The sequence below is a fragment of the Brachypodium distachyon genome, chromosome 1 (assembly GCF_000005505.3).
Source record: "Brachypodium distachyon strain Bd21 chromosome 1, Brachypodium_distachyon_v3.0, whole genome shotgun sequence".
NCBI classification, from domain to species: domain Eukaryota; kingdom Viridiplantae; phylum Streptophyta; class Magnoliopsida; order Poales; family Poaceae; genus Brachypodium; species Brachypodium distachyon.
In genome coordinates this window covers 13,386,693-13,405,172 of record NC_016131.3, presented here as the reverse complement: position 1 = coordinate 13,405,172, position 18,480 = coordinate 13,386,693, and the positions used below count along the sequence as shown (strand labels likewise).

At 42.7% G+C, this 18,480-nt stretch overlaps 2 protein-coding genes and 1 pseudogene across 4 annotated transcripts; 1 reads left to right on the top strand and 2 right to left on the bottom strand.

Annotated features, from left to right (window-relative positions):
• The first annotated feature begins 101 nt into the window (after positions 1 to 101).
• Positions 102 to 18,440, top strand: LOC100836703 (symplekin). 2 transcript variants are annotated; one of them, XM_024456751.1, is made up of 28 exons: positions 102 to 364; positions 612 to 771; positions 850 to 945; positions 1,028 to 1,142; positions 1,209 to 1,371; positions 1,602 to 1,773; positions 1,959 to 2,081; positions 2,257 to 2,706; positions 2,785 to 3,375; positions 3,535 to 3,603; positions 4,274 to 4,390; positions 4,473 to 4,718; positions 5,275 to 5,322; positions 5,407 to 5,550; positions 5,826 to 5,903; positions 5,984 to 6,046; positions 6,132 to 6,239; positions 6,396 to 6,476; positions 6,591 to 6,638; positions 7,269 to 7,343; positions 7,632 to 7,727; positions 7,821 to 7,901; positions 7,998 to 8,069; positions 8,485 to 8,529; positions 8,612 to 8,695; positions 9,206 to 9,309; positions 13,517 to 13,520; positions 18,294 to 18,440. In XM_024456751.1, the coding sequence occupies exons 1-27, from the start codon at positions 180 to 182 to the stop codon at positions 13,518 to 13,520; spliced, it is 3,618 nt and encodes a 1,205-aa protein (XP_024312519.1). In that variant the 5' UTR covers positions 102 to 179; the 3' UTR covers positions 18,294 to 18,440. The 2 variants fall into 2 exon arrangements, with proteins under 2 accessions (XP_024312519.1, XP_003559743.1); XM_003559695.4 differs by lacking the exons at positions 13,517 to 13,520; positions 18,294 to 18,440 and adding exons at positions 9,422 to 9,579; positions 9,678 to 10,145 and having other exon boundaries at positions 104 to 364.
• On the bottom strand, positions 10,318 to 13,533 carry LOC100839274 (phosphoinositide phospholipase C 2). 2 transcript variants are annotated; one of them, XM_010235235.3, is made up of 8 exons: positions 12,958 to 13,532; positions 12,521 to 12,656; positions 12,178 to 12,429; positions 11,766 to 12,013; positions 11,519 to 11,636; positions 11,145 to 11,285; positions 10,994 to 11,080; positions 10,318 to 10,830 (listed from the first exon to the last, which is right to left on the bottom strand). In XM_010235235.3, the coding sequence occupies exons 1-8, from the start codon at positions 13,482 to 13,484 to the stop codon at positions 10,537 to 10,539; spliced, it is 1,803 nt and encodes a 600-aa protein (XP_010233537.1). In that variant the 5' UTR covers positions 13,485 to 13,532; the 3' UTR covers positions 10,318 to 10,536. The 2 variants fall into 2 exon arrangements, with proteins under 2 accessions (XP_010233537.1, XP_003562396.1); XM_003562348.4 differs by having other exon boundaries at positions 10,338 to 10,830; positions 11,766 to 12,010; positions 12,958 to 13,533.
• On the bottom strand, positions 15,470 to 16,295 carry LOC106865468 (annotated as a pseudogene).
• Positions 18,441 to 18,480: the final 40 nt, after the last annotated feature.

The following is an 18,480-nucleotide window of genomic DNA, read 5'->3' as shown; positions in this document are numbered from 1 at the left end:
CCCACTTAACGGATACTCTCTAACTTTCATAGGATTAATTTAAAGGGGCTTCGAGCTCAAGGCCCGACCCCATTAAGAAGAAGAAGAGAATTTATTTTATTTATTTTGAAGAGAAGGAAGAAACTACTCACTCGAGCACGCGCGTCGCCGGGGATCGCCGGCCCGGAGCTAGGGTTCCGATGGCGGTCGCCGCCGCGCCGCGAGCCTTCCTCCCGCAAGGCCGCACTCAGCCGGCTGCTGGGGAGATGGGGCCTCGCCTTCGGCAGCTGCGCGAGCTCCGCAGGGTGCCGCTCCAGGAGCTCGTCGCCCGCCTCGCCGACCTCCGCTCCGACGAGGCCAGCCCCGTGCGCAAGGTCGTAGCCGAGTGAGTGGTCCTTCTTCTCTTCTCCGGTTCGATTTGTAGCTTGCCAATTCGCTTCGAGTTTGTAGCAAACGGAGTACTGTAGCTCAAGGGTTTTAGGGTGGGTGGAAGGATTTGGTGTCTTCTCGGGAGTGGAGTTCTGTTCTATACCCAGATGTGTGAATTACGCAAAATGCGTTGCAGAGTACTGACATTTACTCGTATTTTCTACCTTGCTTTATGTGCATTTCAACTTGCCCCCCCGAAATAGGATGATTGGTGAGGTTGGGTCAAAGAAGATGGTGTATATACCAGATATGATGCCTTATCTGCTGGATCTTCTGGATGACGAGACACCGGCAGTTGCGAGACAGGCTGTTAAAACAGGAACAAACTTATTTGCCAAAGTGCTGCAGCAGCTAGTTATCCAGGTAATACCAACATTGCCTTTTGGAGTTGCGCGTGTGTATGCTTTGGCTAATGTTTCTATTTGTGGGTTTTGAATCCAGGGTTTGTTCTCAAGCGGTGGGATTGATGATTCACTCAAACTGTCATGGGAGTGGATGCTCAAGCTTAAATCAGCGGTGTCGCTCCTGGCATTTCAGGTAATACATTATCCTATTCATAACCAGTTAATTTCATCCTTTTGGCTTTCAGTTTCTTACATCTGTGTTATCTCCCTGTCAGTCTACCAGCAATGAAGGAGTCAGGTTGCTGGCTATTAAGTTTGTTGAAAAAACAGTTCTTATGCACACCCCAGATCCCAATATCACATCAGATCCACCAAACCAAGCTACAGAAGGTAGAACAAATGTTATATTCTAATTTTATCCAAATAGCCTGTTTAAATTTTGTCAATCATTTGTAGATATGGGATTCAACATAGCATGGTTAAGGGGAGGTCACCCTTTGCTTAATGTCGGTGATCTAGCCATGGAAGCCAGCCAGAGCCTGGGACAGTTGCTAGAACAGCTTAAGTCTCCTAAAATAAGTTCACTCAGCACGTCGATGATCATTGTCTTTGTTAGTAGGTTAGTCCCATTCACTTGTATTCAATTATGTATAGTCTGTACCATCTGTGGCGCAAATAAATTTCCTGAAAGACAATGCTGTGTCATGCATTCATTCCTTCTGTTAATAGAAATAATTCAGACTTATTTTTCATGTTTATCTAGTATGTGCTTTCCTCCCTAGTTAAATCACCATCTGTTTATGTTCTATCACTATGTTTCCTTCATTGTCTAACACAAACTTCTCCCAGTCTCTCGGCTATTGCTCAAAGAAGGCCTTCATTTTATGGACGTATACTGCCAGTTTTACTTTCGTTGGACCCAACAAATGCCATCATTAAAGTGCAAGTTCCGGGTGCATTCCATGCTTTGAAGAGTGCCTTTGATGCATGTCTGAAATGTACACATTCAAGTGCTGAGCCGGTATTTCTTTTAGCTTTTAGCAGTAAATTGCAAGATGCTATGTACATAATATCTTGTTTTGTCAACATACTTTACTTGATATACTTTTCTTCTCAGTGGCACATCTGAAATGCCTCATTTCATGCTTATGTATTCATTTTGTGGATTAGGTGCATTATTACTAATTTGAGGTTTTCATTCTGCAGTGGCGAGCTCGCCTGTTAGAAGCTCAAAATATTATTAATCAGGGGGATTCAATAGAACATAATGCAAATGCTGGAAGGAGTGTTGAGGAGACATCAAACAAAGCAGAATCATTGCCTCTGACAGTATGTACATCTATATCCAAGTTCCATCTCTTTTGTCACACTCTTCTTAAAGAAGAATAATATAAAAAATGCAATAAAAGTAGGAAATTTTCCAACCTCCTTAACTCTTGTCCCCTTAAATATTGCTCCAATCTATGTAAAATAAGTGTTTCAAATGATCATATTTCCTTGACAGGAGACAAGCACTGACAACAGTAACAAGCGAAGTCTGGCTGATGACATGAATAATATTCTAGAGGATGATGGTCATTCTAGTAAAAGAGTTAGACAATCACATGATGCTGAAGAACATAGTGAAGAAGCGAGGAATATCGAGGTAGCCTCCATTGATTCATCGTCTAATCCGCCTGCCCCTGCAAGAACTGGGAATTCTGAAGCTGTATATCAATTAATTAGCATGTTTGCTGCATTAGCTGCGCAAGGCGACAGAGCTGCTGGATCACTACAAATCCTGTCATCCAGTATCGCTGCGGACTTATTAGCAGAGGTGGTAATGGTTAACATGCAACATCTGCCAGTTTCTCGTCCTGAAGTAGATAAACAACAGCCTCCTTCAACCAGCCAGTCGTCTCAGAGTTCGAATCCTATTTCAGGTCGCTTTCCTCTGTTGGAATCTCTATTGAAGGTTAGTAGCTACTCATCTGCTTATTCTGTTGTTTGCATTTTCTCGTTTCTTTTTTGTTTATTGAACTTTTTATTTCAGACAATAAAAGAAGCCGATCAAGATGAAGTGCCTCCAGTTAACGATTCTACTCTGGTGACATCTTCTGCTGGTGACGTCGCACCAGTTATTGCCAGTTCTGCTGTTCCTACTGCAACAAATCCACCCAAGGAAGAGAACAGTGATAGTTCAGCAGTTCCATTAGATATGGAAATAGTAGAGGCTAAAGTACCCAGTGCAGATGCCACTGGGTTATCGATTGAGATTCAGGAATCATCTGAAACTTCTCATGCTTCAACAGAACCTCAGGGAACCCAAGAACATTCTGGCAGCTTTATCAGTTCACTGCCTGCTGATAATTCGTCTGTTGGTGTTAGTTTGGCTCAATCTTCAGAAACTCGCAGTCCAACCTCTTCTACTATTGAAGGAAGCCAATCGCAGTTTTCATCCTTGAATTCACTTACTTCACAGCATGTTCTTCCAAAGTTGGTTGTGACTAATATCGATCTAACTGATGAAGCTAAAGATCTCCTTCAAAAAGAAGCATTTCTGCGTATTCTTGAGAGAGATAAGCAAGAAGAATCTAGTGGTTCAAACACACGTCTTCCTCTGCTGTCTCACCTGGGTGTCGAGGTACTGATCACCATTCGTCCTGTCAAATACCACTCTTTGGCTTGAACTTTTGTTAAAGTCAGTTTCTCTCAGAAACACTGAAGTGTCAGTTCTGCTTTTGTTTATTGTATACCATCTTATTGACATACTATTGTTGCTCCATGTTACTTTCTGATGCAGTTTCCTTTGGAGTTGGACCCATGGGAGCTTCTCCAGAAGCATGTGCTATCTGACTATGTAAATAATGAGGTAAGATGTACAAAATGTCAAAATCATATAAGTAGTTCCTGTAAGAGTTCTCTTAGCTATTTAGTTATGAATAAGGACAGAACTTTGATGGCAAGTGATTTAACCTGAAAAATCTCAAATCAGAGCTTAGTCGCTTAGGTGTCTGAATTAAGGAGGGAAATTTGTTGACTCACCTGATTTATGTACCCAACTAAGTTTATTCTTGCTAAGCACTTGCATAGAGTTCCTATATCATAGGAGCCAATGGATAACCTGTCTGACATCTGAGGATCAGACCTAACAAACACCATGATAATTTCAATACAAGAAAACAAACCCTCAAAACCACCACTACCATAAGAAAACAATTTCTTTCTCCATCACTTGCAATAGTTTATACTTCATAGATTTGTGCTGTCGATGATATGTGGTTCAACTAGCGACATGGTGATTGAATCAGTGAGAGCACGTCACGATTCTTGTTCATATATGGCATATCTACTGTTGGCCTATTATGTACATGTTCAGTGATTTCATGTAGCAAGCTTATATGTAGAGATGATCACTATATCTTTATATGACAATGTTTAACCAGCTTGTGTTTAGTGCAAAATTGTTTCTGTTGTTACGTACGTTGTTTCACTCAGTATGATTGTTCCAAATGATTTCTAACTCATCTTTCCTTAAGCAGGGACATGAGTTGACACTCTGCATTCTGAACAGGTTATATCGTGAGGCAGAACAGGATCAGGACTTTCTTTCATCTAGAACAGCAACATCAGTTTACGAATCATTTGTTCTGACAGTAGTATGTCTCCTTTCAACTTTGGTAACTTTGTTGCAGCTACCTTTTTCTTGTATCACGGCCAACCATATCTCATTTCGTGTAGGCTGAAAATCTTCGTGATATGTTTCCGGCTTCAGACAAATCACTTGGCAAATTGCTTTGTGAGATGCCATATTTATCAGACGGTGTATTAAAGCTTCTGGAGAGTTTATGTTCTCCTGGAAACAACGAGAAGCAGGACAAGGATCTTCAGAGTGGTGATAGGGTAACTCAGGGTCTAAGTGCTGTCTGGAACCTTATCATGTTAAGACCTTCCAACCGGGACAGATGTCTGGAGATTGCTCTGCAGGTGCTATACGGAAACCAGTATATATATATATATGTATCTATATATATATACATATATATATATATATATATATGTATCTATATATATATATATATATATATATATATATATATATATATATATATATTGTATGTTTGATTAGTTGCAAACTGGCAATAGCATGCCTGGTACATCTGCCAGTGGTGACGTGGGAGTTATCTGTTTTGACTTCTGATTTGGTGGTAGAGCACAAAAGAAAGCAAACTTGTCATGAATTGCTGCTTTATTTTACTTTCGCATTTGTTGGTAGAATTGTGAAGCACTAAATCAGTTACCTGCTTCTTTTGAGGGTGTTTAAGTACATAAAGTACAAGCACTGGTTGGTCATTTCTATTCTCCATTCACTTACATGAGCTTTAGAATGAACTCTGAAGATGTAATAACAGTGGTAATACTTCCACAATGGCTATCCTTTGTGGTTTGTTTTTATGGTCTATTACAACTCTGCTTGAAGTATTATCTATAGTGCTATTCCCTGTTTCTTTTTTATGTCACTAAGTAGCAGTGTTTCTTACAGAGTTCAATCAATCGTCTAGATGAGGTTCGCATGAAGGCAATACGTTTGGTAATCCCTTGATCCTTCCTGCTTGTAAGAAAGATGCACTTATGTGATTTTTGTTCACTAGATTTGTCATTTGGTGTTGAACAGGTAGCAAATAAGCTATTTCCCATGGCAAGCATTTCTAAAAGGATTGAAGATTTTGCAAATGAAAAACTTGATTCAGTCCTGGAAGTGATTCCAGCTACTGAATCTGCATCAGCTGCTGAAATGGCTACATCTGAAGTTCACGAGGTATGGTTCATGCTCTAATTTCTTTCAAATCCTCTGCTACTATTTTGAACCAACCATGGCTTTAGATGATTCTAAATCGGATTGCCTTGATTTCATCATGAAGTCATCTCAAAAGAACTGTTGATAAACAGAAAATAAAAATAATAAACGCGCTGCTGTATATTGGCTTGTTACATGCTCTTAGCAGCATGGAATTTCATATTATTATTTTTCTGTTCCTCTCCAAGCAGTATAACCTGTCTTTTCTGATTTGATTAACTTTATGTTTTCTGAAGGATGGTGGTTTAGAAAATTCAGCTTCAGTAGCAGAAGCTCAAACTTTGATGTCACTCTACTTTGCTTTGTGCACCAAGGTTAGTGGTCACTGCTCTACAATCCTTTATCTGATTATGTGAATTTTATTAACAGAACGTGGATTGTATCTTACTGCCAGAAGCATTCCCTTCTTCGGCGTGTATTTGCGATATATGGTAGTTTACCACAGAGTGCCAAACAGGTCTTGCATCCTACACTATCTGACTTGCCAATAGACCAGATAATCATTTCAGTCTGTAATTGTACCATAAATGTATGTTTTCCAGGCAGTTCACAGACAAGTACCTATTCTGATTCGCACGATAAGGTCCTCTCCTGATCTTCTTGGGATCATCTCAGATCCACCAGCTGACAGTCGGGACCTCCTCATGCAGGTGCAAGTTGTACTTTTTTTTTGCCTCTTTAATATATATTATTCTCTATTGATGAAAGTTCTACTTTCACATGTATGGGAAAGAGGGTTCGGGAACATATGTCTTGATCAGTGAATTTCTTTCATTTGAATCATTTGTATATGCATTGCCATGCAGGTTTTACAAACTCTCACTGATGGAGCAGTGCCATCTCAAGATCTGATTTCCTCCATAAAGAACTTATATTCAAAAACGAAGGTTGTCTCTTTCTCTGTACCTGAGTTAAACTTCAAGTTCTTGCTGACATTTACAAGATGGATTTTATCCTGCCTGAATTATTCTAATTTATAAAGTACCGACTTCATTTTGCAGGACGCCGAGTTCCTTTTTTCAGTCATGGCACATCTGACAAAAGACGAGGTTTTTGTTTCCTCCACTCTTAGAATGTTTAGGATAAATAACTGGCAGAATGCATAATATATTATTGTATAGCTAGCTTTATCGTACTCTAGAATATATATATGGTGGTTAGACTTAATGTGTACATCTTTCGCAGTCTCCTAATTAGGGATGCAAGTAGGATCCCACTTACGTCCCACTTGTAAGTAAAGCTCCAAATCCAGAAGTCAATTTAAGCATTTTTTGAATTAGCAAGTCATTTAAGTGGGATCCCGCCTGCATCCCTACTCCTAATGAGCATGTAATAGTGGCTAAGCGCTAATCATTTGCATTAAATGGCCCAGCACATGGTAGCTGAGCTGCTCAAGCTGTATTCAGTTCAAATTAAGTTCACAGCACCCTGTGGGCAGTGGTTAATATTTGGAAAGAAAGGTCATGTTCCAGACTTTGGGGAGAAGGGGGACAGCCTAGGTATTGGAGTTTTGTCAGAACCAGTGGTTATGAAACATGACAGTTGACAGTAACTGACTTGGTGCATTAATCGAGCAATATGAACTCTAAGCATTGTTGTCGAGACGATGCTGCCGAGGTATCGCTCATATTTCGTCTATTGTTTCATGTTAGTTATTCTTCGTTGTACTTTTGTTCCAGGTCATGTCTGTGTTTTCCAATATTGTTAATCTTCCTATGGATAAGTTTCAAGTTGCCCTTTCTCGAATCCTGCAGGTTAGTTTTTCTCTACTATGTGCAGGTTAGTTAATAACTTAGCTAAGATTTGAAACATTTATTGGTTCATTAATTGGGATTTGGAAATAAAGTACAGTTTCAGTTCATATCTGGGCTGAGGTGTTTGTTGCACACTTTGTGTAAAACTTCACACCTTCAAGGCTTTCTTAGGCTTTAGGGTTTAGGGCTTCTAATTCTAAATTGATTATTTTTCAGTTTTCATATTAATTATACGTGTTTTCTAGCTCGTGCGTGCTATTCATGCAGATAACTTGCTACCTATTGCAGGGATCACCACAACATGGTCCTTCTCTTGACCCATCAGAAATTTTGATTGCCATCCATGTAATAGATCCTGAAAAGGAAGGCATACCACTGAAAAAGGTCTGTTAGTTTTCCATTTCGTACGCTGCACAACACTTGGCGACTTAGTTCTCAGTACACTAATAAGCGATAATTTATACTAACTTACTGTAGGTTATGGATGCATGTGCTGCTTGCTTCGAGCAAAGGACAATATTCACTCAGCAAGTTTTGGCAAAAGCTCTAAATCAATTGGTATCTGTTTCTGGCTATTATAATGTTTTCTGTTATATTTGCCTTATAATATGATGATCTGCTGGCTCTTTGCTTAAACGCTTTGTGCTTCCACAGGTTGAACAGATTCCTCTTCCTTTGCTGTTCATGCGAACAGTTATGCAAGCAATAGGTGCCTTTCCTGCACTGGTGAGTTAATTGTGTAACCCCATCGCATGGGCTATGGCTCTTATACCTCATGCTCTAATCTAGTTTGTGAGGCGCTTGCTGACATGAAATGTATGATCTTGGTGTGGCAATCTTGTTGAGACGTTTGCTGATATATCCAGGATCTTGATGGTACTACAAAACACACATCATTAAGAGTTGCACATTTCCGAAGCTAGAATTTATTGCTGATGTTGTAACCTGTTAATTAGTATGTAATGTCCCTAAGACCACCAAGGATCCAGGATTTTAGTTGCTATCAAGGTGGTAGTACGAATCTTGTTGAATCGGTCAGGTGGAACTTCAGTAATTATAAATTATCATGATCAAGTGAACTGTCCTCAGTTTTGTTGATTTGTTTCTCGTGTTATGATCTGATAGTGAGACTTCCTTTCAGGTGGATTTTGTGATGGAGATCATGTCACGCCTTGTTAGCAAGCAGGTTCTCACTTTTTTTTAACTGGAAATCAGCTGCAATGCCTTTTCATTTATCTAAAACTTCAACGGTTATTTTGACGTGGCAGATTTGGAAATATCCTAAGTTATGGGTAGGATTCCTGAAGTGTGCTATCCTGACAAAACCTCAATCGTATGGGGTGCTGCTGCAGGTTTGTTCACTTCTGCTTATCTGGTTAGATTTATCTATTCTCCGTTAGCATGAAAGTCGTCTGGTAGTTGTTTTTTATTTATTTTGCCATGAATGGGAAGTGCTTTTCCTAATTACTTCATAGATGGGCAAAAAGTATACGCCAGACAACAAAACAGCGGCTGCTACTCCCTCCGTCCCATAATAAGTGACATTCTATTACATGTATCTAGACACATTTTGTGTATAGATACATCCATATTTGTGCAAATTTGACTCACTTAATATGGGACGGAGGGAGTATTTTTTTTACATCATATGCTAGTTTTTTAGCGAGTTTTCATGAGGTCACGGACAGCTATTTTGGATCTAATAGTTCTATAAACAGTGACAGGGTAAACAAACTTTGAAGTTTCAACTGCAGTTCTATTTTTTTTCCCTTGACCCTGTAGAAAATTTCATCTTTATTCTGATTACAATTTTTCTTCATCATATATCGAGATTTTCCATAACATGGCACTCGGTTTATCAGTTACCAGCTCCACAACTTGAAAACGCCTTGAATAAGAATCCTGTACTGAAGGCACCCTTGGTTGAACATGCCAGCCAACCAAATGTGCGATCAACTCTTCCGAGGTTTGTTGATTCACTCTATCTGTGTTGATTCACTCTATCTGTACCAGCCAAAGTGCTCCATTTGAAATGCGTGGTGTTGGATCTGATCAGAGCTTGTGCCTTTTTGTGGCAGGTCTAGCTTGGTGGTTTTGGGTCTTGCTGAAGATCCACAACCAGAACCTGCACCTGAAGCACAAAGCAGCCAAAACCAAGCAGCGGAAACTAGTAGTTCTGCTGCAGATACTACAACAGAAGTAACTCAGGAATCCTCTGCTGTCAGTTAAACCCCTGGTAAATGCCTCTTACTAATTTGTTCTATGGTTTTTTTTTCCAATCATCTGTGATGTTCGTTCGTTTTTTTACCAAATAAATGTGCTGTTCTCTTGCAGTTTGTGCTTCCGTATGTCCTCAATGATGTGATAGATATCATCCAAGATCTGTGCTGTTTGGTATATTTCATTGCATTTCTTTATACTGCTGGAGTGGAGGCATTGCGTAGCGAGGGAAGAACCAGTGTATTTATCGAGCGGGGAAGATGGCACTACGAAATGAATGTGATAAAGATACCATTAGTTTCTGCACGATTGGGCATCGCATTGTACAAAACATTACCTTCAAAATTAGATAGTGATAGGAGAGAGTTGTTGTTGAGCCCTGCTATTTATTTATCCCTACATCTCTGTCTTATAGACCAGCTTTGCAGGAATTTGACGAAGTAAGCATTCACACGCTGTTTGATCTTATGACATGTGACAGCTAAAGGGAGAATGTAACACCTTTTTTGATTATTTGTTTGCAGAAACTTTGTAATGGTTTATTATGTAGGAGTATTTTACACTTTCGTTGTGAAACATTCACTCGGTGTTGGAATGATCTCAGGTTGATGAAAATGATAATTTACTTACATACATAGTTGTCGAATGCCGCAGACATATAGGCTTGGAATAATGGGCGGTCCAAAGAGAAAAAAAATCTTGTCTGAGCACAGCACTATAAAATGAAATAAATGTACTTGGAGACTGAACAAACTTTGACCAACTTAATCCTTCTTTCTTTTCCACACTTGCAAATCAGTTTTTATTGCTCTCACAACACAATAAATTATTGCAAACAGAGTCTTATGTACAAGCTGACAAATACATTGGTAGTACATGCATATTCACACTGAAAATATATGTACACAATAAGAATGCACATAACAGAACACTGGGCCGCCGCATGATCGTCGTCTCTAAAAGCCAAATCTCATCAAACAAACTCAAAGCGCATGAGGAGCTTGACGTTGTTGAACTTGTTCCCCTTGCGGTCGAAGAGTGCCACTGCCCGGATCCCAGGCTGCAGCTCTGACACCGGCAGAACAGTCTGCCCGCCAAAGTCGTCCTTCTCGGACATGTCATACTCGTGTACCTCCACTCGGAGCAACGCGATCTCCGGGACCGTCAGATCGAAGGCGAACTCCTCTTCCCACACAGGCACCCAGTTGTCCTCTATTGTCCTGGTCTTCTTCATCACCGAATCTGCTGGAACTCCAGCTATCCCAACCTGTCAGTTCATCAGTACCAAGCTTCAGTTTAGTGGTATTACACACGCTACGGCATTTTGCTCAACGTTCCTAAGGAATGGCACTATGGTATTTTGGTTTTGGTTATTCCAATATGTCTTGAGTTTTCGTTGGTTATTCTCCTATTATTTTATTTTTGCATACCCGTGCATAAAAATCCGGAGGAGAATACTGATCAAAATGTGTATGCTTGAAGTCCATCCGCCAACCATCGCCCATGTATATTTTCACCTGAAAAGTAGCAGGTCATCTATCTCTGAATCTCTAGTGATACAAACCCGAGTTAAAGAAGTACCTTTAAGGTTTTCTTAACAGGTTGGCGTTTTTTTGGATCGAAAACGTCAGATTGCATCAGGAAATCCGGTTTCTTCACATATCCACAGCCACCATTGGCTTTGTAGAATCCATGCATTAACCAAAGGGCTCTTCCATATCCCTGCAAGAGATATCATGCAGTTGTATATGACCGGCTAACATTACATTGCAGTAACAAACTCCAGGTGGTTCAAATTTATAAAGTGCTCATTATGCCCATTTGTATTTCTGCCTTTTCATATGAAACCTGAAATGTGACCGCAACTATCAAATTGGACCCCAAACTCAGTTTACTTAATTAGGTATTTGGAGCATACAGATGCTGGGATCAGTTGCTCAGAAACAGAAATACACCTGCATATTGAAGGCAACCATCTGAGCACCGTGCACCCAACCAAGAAATGGATTATAGTTGGATGAAGTGACCCTAGTTCCCTTTGGGTATATCCTCAGTAGGTTCCTCTGTGTGAACCTGTTTGGAACAAAAAGATTGTGCACTTTGGTAAGAGTAAACAAAAGAGAATCTCTAGTTATTGAAGATGGAAGGAAAGGAAGTTTTAATAATGAGAGCAGCTTCATTTTGTTATTACATGATGTATACCTCACAATTTCAGTGCCATGATGAACTACCGCTTTTGCAAGTTCTTGCTCGCTCAAACTGAGTCGCCTAACTCTGTCTGGATCGCACCTTAAGGCATCGGCCGTAGTACCCTTTGGTTTTCCTGCTTTTATAGTAATAAGGTGTTTATACTGAGGAGCTAGATGCTGTTGCATTTTCTGTTCCTCCTCATCATCATCGTCGTCTTCGTCGTCGTCATCCCTGTGATGCTCTGACACATCATCTTCCTGCTGATATTGCAAAAACAAGTGTGCGTGTAAAATCTTGCTAAAGATAAGGAGCAAAAATGTACCCCCTCCGTCCCAAAATAAGTGACGTGGATTTGTATAAATTCTTATACAAATTCACGTCACCTATTTTGGGATGGAGGAGTAGGAGAAATTGGAACTAGTACTTTGGCAGATTGAATTTCAGTCTTAAAATCTGGGACTTCCTTCCCCCAAGCGGCATCTTCGCCAGCTCCTTTGCCAAGATTGGGATCCGCATCACCGTCTTTGATGGTACCACCAGCCTTTGCTTCGAGGTACTCCTTCGGGGGCTTTGTCGAAAGGAGGACACGGCCTTTGAGGTCTTCAGGTGAAGGGAGTTCTTTGATATGTTCTGTGTCAGGGTAGTACAGTATGCTCGCAAACACTTCAAGGACCATCTAGGGGAAAATAATAATCAGAAGCGCCTGTTAGACAAGTGCAACAACTGGATGTCTGGATGGAGATATGAGAAATTCAGCAGAGAGGTACCTTGGCAACTTTGTCCTGGAGATCAGGTGGGAGATGGTCTTCGAGTGTTATGATGACAGGATAGGAAGACACGACGAAAGCATACTCTTTGATGGATCTCAAGCATTTCAACAGTGAGACCGGAGTGGTCAATGTCCTATATATTCAGAATTATTGATTCGTAAGATAGTGTAAACCACAGAAGCTCTCCTTATTATTGGCAGTGTTACCAAAGAGGAATAAATATGAACTTCCAGAGGAGCGAAGGCTCCTATGCATGGATGGTATCTAGCTAGAATTTGTCTCTCTACTCATTGTATGTGTTCATATAGGCAACTGTAACCAGGAGAGATTTTTCTTTTCTTTTGGATTTTTCTCAAATTGCATGTATCAAGGGAGACAAAGATTCGCAGGAATTGGATGGACATGGATGAGAATAGTAAAAAAGCCAGCCTGACCTGCCATGGAGGATGTTGATGTCGTCCCTGGTGGAATTGGGCCACATGTCGAGCTCGATGACCCTGACGCCCTTCTGCAGCGCCTTGATGATGGGGATGTCGCTGCAGTCGCTGCTGAGCTGGTTGCCGGTGAGGTAGGAGTTGTGGCCCGTGTAGATGAAGTAGTGGGAGAGCGGCGCGGTCATGTCGTGGTGCACCTGCGGGCGGCGGATGGGCGGGTTGAGGTCGTCGGAGAAGAGGAAGCGGTGGAATTCTTCGAGGGCGATGAGCGGCCGCCCCACCCGCGGGATGCGCGCGCCCCGCTGCCCGTGGCGGATCTGGTCGAGGAGCCGGTCGGCGGCGGCCTCAGAATTGTCGTCTTCGGCGCCGGTGCCCTTGGACTCGAGGTAGCGGCGGAGGCCGTCGGCGCCCATGGTGGCGGCACCGCCGGAGTGGTGGGCGAAGAGGGAGCGCACGTCGTCCGGCGGCGGCGCGTCCGTCCAGCGGTAGCGGCGCCTGAAGCAGAAGCAGCACTTGTACGTGCCCATGGCCTTGGTGCCTGGCGAGCGAGGATTGGAAGCTAGGTGGTTGGTTGGGTTGTACTTAAGGGAGAGGGAGAGTGAGACGTCGGGAGGAAGACGAAGACGAAGACGAAGCAAGGAAAAGCAAAAGAAAGACGACTCGACTCAGACAGACTTGGTAACCTCAACTGTCGGCACACGAATGACATGAGTCAGTTAACTCAACTGCATTCCATTAAACTTTTTCTTTCTTTTTAGCCTTTTTAGTTTCAAACATAATACTCCTAGTGGAGTACTGCCATAAAAACCAACATTCAATTAACCCTTTTTCTTTTTTTTTCAACATGCCATATACTCATGCATTTCCTGAAAGATAAATTTACAGTGAAATTTTTCAAGATAACTTTTTTTTATCAGATCTTGTTCTGGTGATATGGATGTCTCATACTTGCCTGACATCTGGTGGTACTATCTAGTCCAACATGCAGGTCAAACACTCTGAACAGGATAATAATAATAAGACCACCGGCTAAAACATGTGTGGTTTGGCCATGGGACATGTGTCCCTGTGGGTTCCCATTTTCACCATCACTATTTCTCTAAATTATTATTAATGGAGATAGGATAGAGATTCAGACAACGAGATGTGCTATGGGCGGATGAAATAAAGTCAGAATGTAAGCAAATTAGTCCAGCTGTAGCTTTTTGAGGTCGCTATCCATTCCATGGTGGCAGAAAAAAAAATGATGGAACAATGCAAGCAAGAGAGCAACGCATCGTGTGCCATTCTTTTGCGGCCACACAACACGTAATTAGTTGGACCCCATAATTATGCCAGCACCTTCGCTTTTTTGCAAATAGTACTAATATCTTCAGACACGGCTACGAAAAGAATTAGGGACACAGTAGTACAGTCTCTTTAGTTTTTTTCCCCTCCCAGTGGACCGGGCCGGGCCAGGCCCAGGCTAACTTACAGTATAGTTTCCAATCTGAAAATCTGATCGAGTGAAAGGAAAGAAGGCTTCCAATCCGAGCATCCGTTGGGTTCTATTGCTAGAACAACTTTCAGATCACCAGGGCAGGGAGTACGACATACCAGCATACTTCTTCACTGGTAAAAAAAAATACCAGCATACTTCTTCTTTTTCCTAATTATTATTTTCTTCTTTTCACGAGAAATACGTGCTATGTAAACGTTTGTTTTGTTCACTGATAACATGATTCCATGTGTTCCTCTAAAAAATAAATACGCAATAATTTCTGAAAAATATAAATTAAGAAAGAATTTCTACTTATCCGTTTCGAAACCTATTTTCCACTCGACCTGGTTAATAATAACACATGATCAATTTCTGTTCAATTATTGGGATAGTAATGCAAACAGCGAAGCCAATAGTCTGATGGTCCCTTCGTTTCCTGTGAATGAATCATTGCGCCAGCATATAGGACAATCCCAATGGCTCGCCTTGCACCGTATATCTGGCAACTAAGCAAAAAAAAAATAGATTTAGCATCTTGTCGAATAAAAAAGATGCGTTTTTAAATCTAAATACGGGCTTTTCTCGTTGAACCTAGGAAAATCCATAACTTCCATTTCAAAAAACATACTCCCTCTGACCCATATTACTTGTGTAAAATGTGCCCCAATGTGGATGTATTTATGTTCAAAAAGCGTCTAGATACATGTAATATTTCGACAAATAATATGGATCGGAGAGAGTATTAAAAATGAAATTATTTAGATAGTAGACAACTCTAAAACACAAACCACAAGTCCCCTCAAAAGAAAAATACATATCATAAGTAAAGATGTATCTGAATATGTATTTAATGTGTATGGTAAGTGCTACCTCTGTTACATAATTCTTTTCTCAAATTTGCGCAAAAATGGATGTATTTATTCCTACAAAGTGTCTAGATACATGTAATATTTCGACAAGAACAGGGGGAGTAGGATTTAAGATAGCTGCATTGGAAATACATACATACATATTAATTACCTTAATTATGCATTAACGGTTGATGAACTTGCAATCCTTCCTGATCTCTCCCTCGTCGCCGGTAAGTGGGTTGTTCTCGGACATGTTGATCGGCCGGCTGCGAAACGCTCATGGAAGTATGTGTTGTCGGCGGCCATCTTCTTGACGAACGGCGATGTGCGGGGGTCCATGTTGTCAAGCACCATGGGCGTGTCACGGTCGTTCCGTGTCATGAGCCTCGTAGGTAGGTCCCGTATGCCGGCTCCATGGTGTCGTCGTCCACCTCCGGGTAGAGCCGTGCCACGATCAGGTTGAAGCAATGAACCCGGCCAACGGAATGCGCGCCCAAACCGTGCCAGCACGGCCGACACGGTGTCATTATATATGGTTGGGGATGAATTGCTCCGCCTCGGTGCCGTCCCTCCGCCCCGTCCTCACCGTCCCTGGCGGCGAGGGCGAGGATGTCGGCGCAGGAGACGGACTTGATGGCGTCGACGTACTTGAAGTTCCTCATGCCGAAGCTCCTCGGCGATCGAGAGGCCGGCGCGCGGCGGTGGCGTCGCAGTCGTGTAAGAGGGCCCTGAGCCAGGACACGGCCGTGTTGCCGTGCTCCTCGTACAGCGTCTCCACCTGCTCCCTCACGTCGATCTGCTCCGCCCTCGGGCATGCACAGCAGCAGCGGTGAAGCAGCACAGGAGGAGAAGGAGCATCGGGGAAGACGATCGACGACATTGCTAGGCTAGGCTTGAGCTCGTCCTCATCCTTGTTCGATCTCTACGCTAGTGCAGCACTAGCCAGTGGAGTGGACTAGTTCCAATCCAGTTCAATTGGAGGTGTCTTGTAGTACTCCAGCAGAGGCATGGTGGTGAATGGAGGTGGTGGTTGACCGAATGGGACGTACGTACGTGCTCCATTTTTGTTTGGGTCACCCCGGTAGTACATTTGCGGTTACTTGAGCAACGCAGTCAAGTGGAGCAGTAACTGAAACAACTATATATCGGCCATAAAGTTTGTTGAATGCCAATAAATTAGGGCAGAGCTAGTTGGGTGGACGATTTTCGACCAGGTGAATATACATGAGGATTCCGACCAACTCAAGGAAGGAGGAGTGCCGCCGCCGTCGACCCGCCGGCCCAACCGGCCCGTTGTCTCCCGCCACCCGCGACGCCTCGCCGCCCGCCATGCTCCATCCGCCGCCCTGGCCATCCCCCTACGCCCGGAAATTGTAGGTCTTCTCCGACGCCGGCGACCCCCCGCCCACAACCCTAAGTTAGGGTCGTCGAGGTCGGCTCTAATCCACCATCACCTGCTCGCCTCCGCCGCCGGCCGCGTCGTCGTTGTCTCTAGCTCTGCCACGGCCGGCCGTGGCGTCACCGGCTCCCGCTCTCGCCTGCGCCGCTCGGGAGGAAGGGGAGGGAAGCAATCGCTGGGAAGGGAGAGAATCGGGACTCAGGAGAGATGACCAAGGAAACTGGGAAGGAGAGAAATCGGGAGAGATGGAGACGTGAGATAAGAAAGAGGTGGGGCCCATGATGGATTTTTTGCAGATAAAACTAACCGCGCGGCGCGGTTGGGCGCCAAAGAGGGAATCCGAATAAATTATGCATCCTCTTGTTTTCGATCATTAGTGTCGTCCCGGAGTAGGAAGAAGAAGGAAAAGAAAAGGAAGACGACGACGCATGGTTTCTCGGTGATTTTGTACCAAAATAGACAAAATTTACAAACGAATAATGACAAAATTCTAATTGTAAGGGAGTCAAAAAAACTCAATGAATCATGGTTAAGAGTCAGAAAATAGACAAAAATTTCAAACGAAAAGCAAATTCTTTTTTCTTTCTTTGACACCAAGAAACAAACATGACTGGTTTTTAGTTAGAGATCAATTGACGCACTCGACCGTCGAATCTTAACCCAACCATATCATGTGGAAGAGGAGAGAGCGAAGATGGCCACAGATTTTAATCCAACGGATCTGATTCGTCAACTTAGAACTAATACTCCTTTCGAGTCATAACAAGTGTCTCATATTTATTATAGCTTTGTACTAATAAGTTAGTACAACATTACACTTGTTTTTATTCGGAGGTAGTGCATTTTTCATAAAAATCAGACGACTTATCTATATCTATCTAAAAAATACGGATCGTTCCCTTCACCACGCGTTTTCGTGGTTCGTCAAGCTCCCTTCGCCCGCGACCCTCGTCAACCCGCACGCACGACAAAAAAATGCCGCCCCCCTCCCTCCTTCCCCTCCTCTCACATCTCCGACTCCCTCTCACCCTGATGCCTCCTCCCTCCCGGTCTACCACCCCATCTCCCGATTGACGGCGGCTGGGGACGGCCCGCGGCGGAGGCTGCGGACTGCGAGGCGCGAAGCCAGGGGACCGCGGGCGGCGACGAACTGCAGGAGGTGGCGGCTGAGGAACCGTGCTCTGCTTCTTCCAAAAAAAAGAGGTAAGGGTGATTATGATATCGTTTCATGCCCTTCAAATTTGTACGATTGAGTTGAGTAACTGACATTCCAGTATACATCAATCTACTTCTTTCCTATGCAGGTTCCTTCTCATGGCTGTTCATGAAATTAATTGGGATCAGGTTTCTAGTATGCCCTTTAAATTGATTTTGTTTGTGCAATGAAGACATGCAATGGCTCGATCAGGTTTAATTTCCATGTTTGGTTGATTGAAAATGCTTCCATTGGTATTGCTTCGTCCAAATAGAAATTCTTGGCTTTGTCTAGAGAACTACTGATTTATGGTACTGCATAAAAGGCACTATAATTGTTGCGACCTTTTCTGGATTCCTCGTCTGCTGGAAAAAGGCTCCACTTGAGCATCCAAATCCGGATCAATACCAGCAAAAACATCTCGGAACAAGGTTCTAGCGCCACGCCAAATGTGTCCGAAAAAGAAGAGCAAAGCAAAGGTAGCATGACCAAAAGTGAACCAACCCCTTGGACTGCTGCGAAAAACACCATCCGATTTCAAAGTAGCCCGATCTAATTCAAAAATTTCGAAGTTCAGTCATCATCACAAATTCATGGA

Coding starts and splice junctions, on each gene's coding strand:
- LOC100839274 (XM_010235235.3), bottom strand. CDS start 13,484: ATGGGCACGTACAAGTGCTGCTTCTGCTTCAGGCGCCGCTACCGCTGG. Junction 12,014..12,177: donor CTGAAATTCAATCTGCCAAA/GTACTAGTTCCA, acceptor TTGCAATATCAG/CAGGAAGATGATGTGTCAGA. Junction 10,831..10,993: donor CTCCGGATTTTTATGCACGG/GTATGCAAAAAT, acceptor ATGAACTGACAG/GTTGGGATAGCTGGAGTTCC.
- LOC100836703 (XM_003559695.4), top strand. CDS start 180: ATGGCGGTCGCCGCCGCGCCGCGAGCCTTCCTCCCGCAAGGCCGCACT. Junction 946..1,027: donor TGTCGCTCCTGGCATTTCAG/GTAATACATTAT, acceptor TCTCCCTGTCAG/TCTACCAGCAATGAAGGAGT. Junction 8,696..9,205: donor CGTATGGGGTGCTGCTGCAG/GTTTGTTCACTT, acceptor TCGGTTTATCAG/TTACCAGCTCCACAACTTGA.